At 47.1% G+C, this 8,393-nt stretch overlaps 1 protein-coding gene across 2 annotated transcripts in view; it reads left to right on the top strand.

Moving 5' to 3' along the window:
- The first annotated feature begins 2,329 nt into the window (after positions 1 to 2,329).
- The window catches only part of ENO1 (enolase 1), a 15,325-nt gene continuing 9,261 nt past the window's right edge, over positions 2,330 to 8,393 (top strand). Inside the window, exons 1-3 of one of the 2 annotated variants that reach the window (XM_025191605.1) lie at positions 2,330 to 2,470; positions 4,329 to 4,422; positions 7,109 to 7,204. In XM_025191605.1, coding sequence (XP_025047390.1) covers positions 4,338 to 4,422; positions 7,109 to 7,204 — 181 coding nt within the window. In that variant the 5' untranslated portion in view covers positions 2,330 to 2,470; positions 4,329 to 4,337. The remainder of the gene's footprint in view (positions 2,471 to 4,328; positions 4,423 to 7,108; positions 7,205 to 8,393) is intronic. The other variant, XM_006035454.3, reaches the window with a different exon arrangement.

The following is an 8,393-nucleotide window of genomic DNA, read 5'->3' as shown; positions in this document are numbered from 1 at the left end:
CTCCTCTTCCTATTCTCCCCCTGCATCTTCAACCCTTCTCCTTGTTGCTCCTATTCCCCCCCCCTGCATCTTCATCCTCCTCCTTGTTCCTCCTCCTATTCCCCCCGCTCTGCACCTTCTACTTCCTTTTCCCTCCCTCCATTTCCTTATCCTCCCCTGTGCCCTGAATCCCTCCCTCCCTCCCGGGTTTCACTCCCCTGCCTGCGCAGGCACTGTTGGGTGCAGAGCCAGGGCAAGGGCCTGGTGTTGAAACAGGAGAGCAGAGCAGCCCTAGCCACACCATTCTGGGCTGCTCCCCTGCCTCGCATACCAGCTCCTCATCTAATCTGGGCAGAGCTGGGGAGTGATTTGCAAGGCCTGCAGGCCCCTGGGTCATGCTGATATCGGCCAGGCCAGGCACGCTGTAGCAGTCAGCACATGCTCTTTGCAGTGGGAACTAGACCTCTAGAAACAGCCTCTTATGACTCAGCCGCAGTAATATATGCAGGTTACCTAAGTCCTCCTTTTCCTATGACGTTAGTAGTACTGAGTAGGAGTGCACCTCCCTATAGTGAGAACTGAGTCATGCTGTATCGATGGAAGGGAGCAGCTTTCAGGGTGCCTATTTGCATGCTGTTCTGCAGCCTGCTTCCTCCAAAGACTAGATAAAATGCCCCTCTTAATGATTAACGGTCCAAATTACAGTTTGTCTTGGATATTGCTCAGTCCCCTGGACCTTCTCCTCTCTTGCGACAGTAGCTGCCCTTCAGCCCTGGTTCTCAAATATTGAGTGTATTGCTCGACCAATGTTCTCTGCTAGCGGCCGTCACTGAAATCTGACCGTGAAAATAATGAAACGTCCCATTGCTTTTGGAACAGGGTGGGAGGTAATGGCCGTAACCTGATGGGACTCTCCACTGTCTTGATGCACTAGTGAAAAAATGGTGCAAAGTCTCCTTTTGACTGGCATTGGGTTGGTGCAGGTGGTCAGGAGAGGAATTTTAGTCATCCAGACTTTCCGTTAATGGCTACGCTGAGTCACAGGGCAGGGATGCAGGCTTCGAGCTGTGCAGGAAGGAAGCCCTTGTTTCGCTTCCAAAACCACAAATGGAGGCAATGCAGTCCCTGGCCTCCACTTGATTAAAAACATGGACTCTGAACAGTTGGGCATTTCCTGACTTCTGCATTCCCTGCCACACCGGGTGCCAAGCACAGTCCTAAGGGCCGTTGCATGGAAGGCATACAAATGAATGAGCCACGTGCTGTATGTCGAGAGGTGGGATCTGAAGGAGTCCTTGCTAAGGTCATACTCTGACCGCATCTTATCTTGTGGAAGCGATGCGTCAGGACCTCGCCTTGCTGCATTTGCTCATTACCTGGTGTAGGTGAGGTTGCAGACCTCCAGGAAATCCTGTTCAGCACCAAGTGGAAGTTCAAGCAAACTGCTGGTGGCTGTATAACAAAACCTGGGCCCTGCAGAGAGGCAGGACTCTGCCATGGACGTGCCCTCGTGCTTTAGACTGTTTCATTGTCCTCAGCAGCCTGTCGTATTGAGCAGCAACGAGTGGCTGTGTCCATCTTTGATCATATTTCCTTACCAGAACAGGGGTGTTTGCATAATGACTTAGCAAGTGTGAGTTAGCCACAAAATCCTTCCCTTTTTTGGCAATGAAGATGTGGCCTAAAAGTCTCTTCAATCTGTTTAATCCTGAGGTTGAAATTGGCTTAATTTCCCATGCCAGCTGCTTGTGTGATGTGCTGTCCCCATACACCAGAATTTGGATGGGACATAAGACTTCTGAGAGGTTTGATGTGACAGAATTCGGGATGCTGCAAGTCCCAGCCTAGAGTGTGTTCCCTGCCTGCCTTTTCCTGTCTTCCTAATAGGAGAATTGACCCTGTCCATAGATCAGGAGCAACTTAGTTGATCAATGTTTCCCTCTTTTTTTTTTTTTTTTTTTTTTTTTTTTTTTTTGTAACTACCAAGATACAAAGCTGCAGCTGTGCAGACTTTTATATTCATGGCTCCATGTCCAAGCACTGAATAGACTCCAGGAACATTTCTGCTTTCCAAATCCTTTTGTAGATGTTGGCTTCTAGAGTCTTTTCTCCCCAGCATGCAACCAGCAACATGAAGTCAGGCAGGCGGGAGCATAGCTGGGTTGTGGTGGCGCTTGTTCTCCTTTCCCCTTCGTAGCTGAGGTTGAGTGAATCGGAGCAGGAGGCACCTGAGCCATGTCGGGTCAGACTATCTGGCAGACGGCTCTGTGCAGTTGTGTAACGCTGCAGCGCTGGAAACTGCATGGCTGCTGAGGAAGGGGAGGGGCTTTGGGGAGGGCATTTTGTCAAGGAGGTTGGAGCAATGTGCCTCCTTGTCCGGGACCCTATGAGATGGCCACAGTGAGGAATGCTTAGGAGAAATAGTCACCTGCTTGTACAAGGGAGAAGTTCACTGCTCCATTTCCTTGTGAACTGACATCTCTCTTGGAAGGTAGGACATCATTTCTTTGATTGCACTGCAGCCCTGAAAATGAAAGCAAGATGCAGCCCATAGGAGAGCCTAATGAGCTTTGCTGTTTAAAAGCAGCCTCAGTTGGATTATAAGGATTTGGGCACAGGGAAAGGAAATGCTGCATCATATCAGCAGTCAAACATCATGGGAGGGGAGTGTGCGCCCTAAGCTATCCCTGGGAAAAGGCAAGGGAATATAGAGGGGAAGGAGATGCAAGCCAGGATTGTCATGCTGCAGGACATTTTTGTGCAATCACATCTCTACTGCAGATGGCTGTGCAGTCAGACTGAACTTTGACAATCTGTGGCTCTTGCAGCAGAGCAGAAAAAGGTGGGGGTTATTTTTTCTTTAAAAAAAAAACAACAACAAACCCCCAACAAAAAAGGCTTCTTGTCCCCTTGCTCCTCACTCCCCCATTTCAGAATGAGCCAGACAGCTCACCGAGTTAAAGGGATGAAACAAAATGGCCTCCTTGTGCTGGAGCAGAAGTCGGGGGAGAGGTGATCCCCTTCCTTCTCTGGGAACCATCAGTTACAGCCCTGATCACAGTATTTTAGCCATCTCCTTAAGGCTCTTTGTCCATTCCCAGAAGCAGTGACCCCACCCCGCTGGGATGCAAATGCTGCTAGATAAGGAGTCCGTGTAGAAACTAGCCTCGTTGCTTAAACCATTGTACACAGTTGCTTCCTGGAGTTGGTTTAAAACCTGTCCAGTCTTGCATAACTGCAATAAATGGTATTTATTCTCCTTTAAAACCTAGGCTGAGGACACGTAATAGGAGCAGAGCCAATCTGCCATTGTCATGTTACTGACAGCGCTGTGCTCCCCAGCACTAGCAGATATCTTTAAAGATTTTTAACAATGAAGACTGGGAGATTTCCCTTTCCTTCCCCCTTGTCAAATGAATTACTCTCTCCACTGCAAGGTTTTCAGCATCCCAGCTAGAGCAGTGTTACTCTGCAGGCTGCTTGTTATACAGCAGGTAGCTTTGGTCCCTTAATAGGTTGAGACATGCAAAGGAAAAGCATGCCAGAATATCTTTTTTTTTGGAGGCTCCCTTTGAAACACAGGGGAGGGAGACCTGAAGGGTATATTCACTGTAGTATGCCCTAGTTAATCTGTGCTGCTAGCTCTATCTAGGTGGCTGGGTACCAGAAAAGCTTTAAATAGAAACAGATTTTAGAGGACGTCATGGCTGATTTAGTAACTGGAGTAGAAAAGGCACTTACCAAAACTGATCTCTTGATCCATGTAAATCAGCATTTGTATACGGCTGCCCATTAGTGCTGTTCTGTACAGTTAGGAGTGAACGAGTGATAGGTGCTTGATGGCAGGAAAATAAATGGGGGGACATGGATGGAGAAAATAGGAACGTATATTCTCTGCACCTGCAGATGAGACCTATGCCATATGGAGTACCAATGAAGCGGCTGTTAAAGTTACTTGCCCTTGACTACAATGAATGGGATTGGCAACCTCTGCATTTGAAAGCTTTTCCTTAAGGGGGCTTTACCTACTACCTGTGTGCATCAAGGATGCTTTATTTTTCTCTGGGCTGGTATTTTTCAAAGGAACTTTTGCTTAAATCATTTTGCCACCTTTTTGAAAACTCTTCAGGCCAAATGAACCAGTTATGCTATTTGTGAAACACAGAGAAGAAACTTTTTAGCAAAGGAAAAAATACCTGATCTTTGCTTTTTCTTGTAACTTTTTCTTATGCCTGCTAAAGAAAGTGAGTAGCAATATTGACTACGTTGGTGCCACTTAGTGATACCACATGCTTCTGTTTTGTGTCTCCCCCTCCTTAATATGTACTTTTTTTCTGTTTTTTTTGCAGGTGTTCAAAATGTCGATTCTCAAGATCCACGCTCGTGAAATCTTTGACTCCCGTGGGAACCCCACTGTTGAGGTAGATCTCTATACCAACAAAGGTGAGTTTTCTTTTTCGGAATTCAACTTGAGCTGTTTCTGGCCAGGAGTGTTGCACACCTGCAAGGTGGTCTTCTCCATATTCCAGGGTCTCCTGGTGATGTGAAACGGACTTACATGGAGAGAGATTTAGGAGGAAGAGCTAGATAGTATTCGGTTGGCATATAAAACTTTTTATGCTGTTACTGTTACCTGAGCCGTTCTGGGGGAGGGGGAAGAGAGAACCCCTGAATCTTACGGCTTATTTGGGAAGATGTACACTCGGAGAGTTTCTCCCTCCAACCCTTTGTGTCTATTTCTGTGATCATTTTAATAGGTTTCTCTGTAGCAGGGAGACTGCTACACAGGAATGTATCCAGGGAGAAGCTCTGGTTTCAATACCTATCTAGTAGTAACTGGCAGACTGAGGCCAGTGGTTGGCAAATTATCATGGGGTCTCCACTTTTTAGTTTCAAGCCCTCCCAAGTATGAAAGGGTGCTAATTGGTATGCCACAGGCGAGGCTTTCATGTGTTCCTTTTGCTTTACTACTACTCATGCTCAACTCATTAAGCTACACTGGCTATTGAAGCCCAAGGAAGAACTTCCATCCAATTTCCCCATGATGGACTCCGTTGGCCTAATTAAGCTGAGCATGGACAGTGAGGTTTCCGGTGAGTGTGTGCCCATGGTCACGTCCTGTGCACAGAGCTGAGAACCTCCCTGTCCTGCAAGCTTTGCCAGCAAGTGATGAGTAGAGTTTGGGAAATTGGACTGACAGGGACAAAGCACACTACCGGTCTGACTATTGCTGCCCTGTGCTTGGGTGTTAGAACAAGCTGATGTGCCCACTAATAATGCTTTCTGTGTCCAAGCTGCTGCCTAATGAGTTTGGAAGAGCTAATAATTTTCTCGTGTGTCAGAAAAGTGAGCACTAAACAAGCTTGCTTTTAGTTTGCACAGCTTCCCTTGCAGTCTTTGTGGTTACCAGCAAGTCTGAAGTAGACCTTTTTTACCCATGTCTCCTACAAACCTGCATGGGAATTTCTGAACTTGAAAACAGGGGCTCTAGGAGGGCAGCTTTTAAATGCGCTGCCTAGCCTCAAGTGGCCCGATATGCTGTTGCTGGTAGCTTTGTATGCGGCCAGTGGAGCTTACCCTGCCTGAAACAGGGATGAACATCACTGAGGACTAACTGGGGCAAAGCCCCCAGGTAAGCAACAGCCTTTGGCTCCATGCTTCAACAGCCACAGTGGTGGTTTTGGCTTACTCCTCTGCTCTGCCTTGCCCTCGCCCCTCCCTTTTAAGGTGTATCTCAAGTTCAGCTCTCTAGAGTTTTGACTTCCCTTCAGAAGTGCTGTCTACCACTTCCTGTAGTTGAGCACTCTCTCTTCCTCAGCAGTTAGCTGACTGTAGGCCCCTGGCTGCAATGCAAGTCTAGGAAAAAAAAAATCTATCAGTGCCTTTTGCTCCAACACTGCTATTTCAGTGTGGGATGTTTCTACACCGGGGTGGGCAAAATGCAGCCCGTGGGCTGGATGCGGCCCACCAGGCCATTCTATCTGGTTCACGGGGCCCCTAAAACATTTAGAAAATTAATATTTATATGCCCCTGGCTGCCTGTCATGTGGCCCTCAGTGGCTTGGCAAAACTCACTAAGTGGCCCTCTGCCCGAAATAATTGTCCACCCCTGTTCTAGACACTGCTAGACGGCTTCTTTGCTGTAATTGGGGCTGCATAGCTAACCCCTTTCATCTCCCTTGGTCACTGCAAGGTCAGCTCATGCTTCTTAGTAGGTTCTTTTTGTTTAGTGCCCCATATCTGATGAGATCTGACACTTCCATTGTGCTGATCCATACTAGGGTGGCTTGGTGGAATGAGCACTTACAATAGCTGTAATACATAAATGCCTTCTCTTAATGAGATTTCCCAGACTAATCTCCCTGGTGTAGTGGGATGAGGACAGAAGATCAGTGGGATCCGAGTGGACTCCTTATTTCTAAAGCAAGTGCTCCCTTATTTCCCTATGTAGAGCGATCTCAGCAAGGAGAGTGGAGTGCCTGGAGCTTATGCTCAGCCTGCGAGGGCAACCCTTAAATGACTAGAAAACAGTTCTGGCAATGGGTGAATCCACAGCATGACCTACCCCATCGGGACTAGTCTGAAACAGTTCTTCTGCTTCTGCTAGGAGCCAAAAGCTGTATTTGCATTCTCTGTATTAAGTAAACCCTGGCAGGGATCCTCTTTAATAGGAATTAAGTGATGCTTCTCCGGCTAACTTGAGGCAATTGCCAGTTTCTGCTAGATGCCTCCATTGCTTAGTGACATATGGGTAGTTTATCCATCTGCCTGTGAGTCATGGAGAGCCTGTGTCTGCTGCAGACATAGAGGAGGCAAACTCTTGGGGTTTGTTTGTTTTTTTGGGGGTTTTTTTTGTTAATCCAGCCTATCTTCCACAAGCCAAGCTTTTTTTTTTTTTTTTTTGGGGTTTTTTTTGGTTAACCCAGCCTATCTTCCACAAGCCAAGCTGTCTTAATGGGTTAATCATATAGTCTGAAGTTCTGTTAGGGAGGAAAGTTTCCTGATTCAGCAAGGAGATCTCGGTGTGAAGAGGATATCTCTAGTGATGTTGCATTAGTGGCCCAGGCACAGGAGGCTCCCTGGGATCCAATTCCCTGCGCGTTACACACTTTTTTTCTGTTTTAATCAGGTCTGTTCAGAGCTGCTGTTCCAAGCGGTGCCTCAACTGGAATCTATGAGGCTCTGGAGCTTCGTGACAATGACAAGACTCGCTTCATGGGAAAAGGTAAAACCCCAAACTCACTTATTTCTCTGCAGTGTCCAGCCTGAGCTGATGTGCAGGACATGTTGCTGCCAATATGAGAGGGCCAGTTCTTGTGCCAGCTGCCTCCTGTTAGATCACAACAGAGCTGCTTGACCCTCCATCCCATCCTCCCTGCTGTGCGTTAACATGATGGTTACCGGCCTACATGAAGTCATTTTAACAGCCAGTTGGGTTGAATCGCTGCATAGAAATGCTCTGATGCTGTGTCCTCAGAGCTCTAGAACAGCTAAAACTGGCAACAGCAAGCGCCTTAAATGCTTGCACTTGCCTAGGTGAGTATACAGAGCTCAGCTGCTCCTGTTTAGCTGGTCCTGGATTTCAAGGTACGCTATTTCATCAGTCAGCTTTTGTGTTGCCCTGCATGTGACTTCACACAAGAGAACACTTTGCAGAGCACAGAACAGGTGCTGAATGATGGGGATCCAAGCCACCCAGTCCAAGAGCTCATTATCCAGACTTGCTAGCTAGTGGAATGATCACTGTATAGAGCCTGGAGAGAGCTTGTGGGCTGAGTGCTGAAAACGCTGTCCCCAGAACCATTTGGTAGCAATCTGTGCAGTCTGGTATCAAGTTGAGGAAGAAAAACTAAAATTTCCTACTGATGGCATCTGCAATCCAAAGCAGCTGGTGGGGATGCTGAGCTAATCTTAAAAGGAACCTTGCCTGTTGTGCTCCAAATTCTCTGCAGATGTTGTCCAGTTCAAAGAACAGCTGCATTTAGTCAACTCCATCTTGTTTGGGGCAGGAGCTTATCTTGCGGGGAGGGCAAAGTTAGCTTTCAAATTGCAGTCTTTAGGATAGGCCTGCAAAAAATATGACCATGAGCTACTGCAGTCCTGATCATGCTGACTTGGAGGGAACTGCTAAGTGATAACTAGAGCCTGTGCATTTGAGCAGTTCTGTCTATAAACAAGTGAAAGTGCCCACAACCATGAAACACTTGGTTTATAAACCATCTCCTTCAGAGGTGCAGAGCTGTTTCTTTCCTGTTGCTGTAAGTAGCCTGTCAATTGAGTAATTAATGCAATCACTTAACATTATTTGCATTGGTGAGGTTTGTATGTTGATATCTGTTACTTGCATTACTCTGGGGTGGGGGGGGATCACGTATATTTAAAAGCTTTGAAGGCCTCCATGGTGCTGTATATTC

Source organism: Alligator sinensis, unplaced genomic scaffold (genome assembly GCF_000455745.1).
Source record: "Alligator sinensis unplaced genomic scaffold, ASM45574v1 scaffold457_1, whole genome shotgun sequence".
Lineage (NCBI taxonomy): Eukaryota > Metazoa > Chordata > Crocodylia > Alligatoridae > Alligator > Alligator sinensis.
Note: the sequence above shows the minus strand (reverse complement) of the source record. Positions and strands in the feature narration are given on the sequence as shown.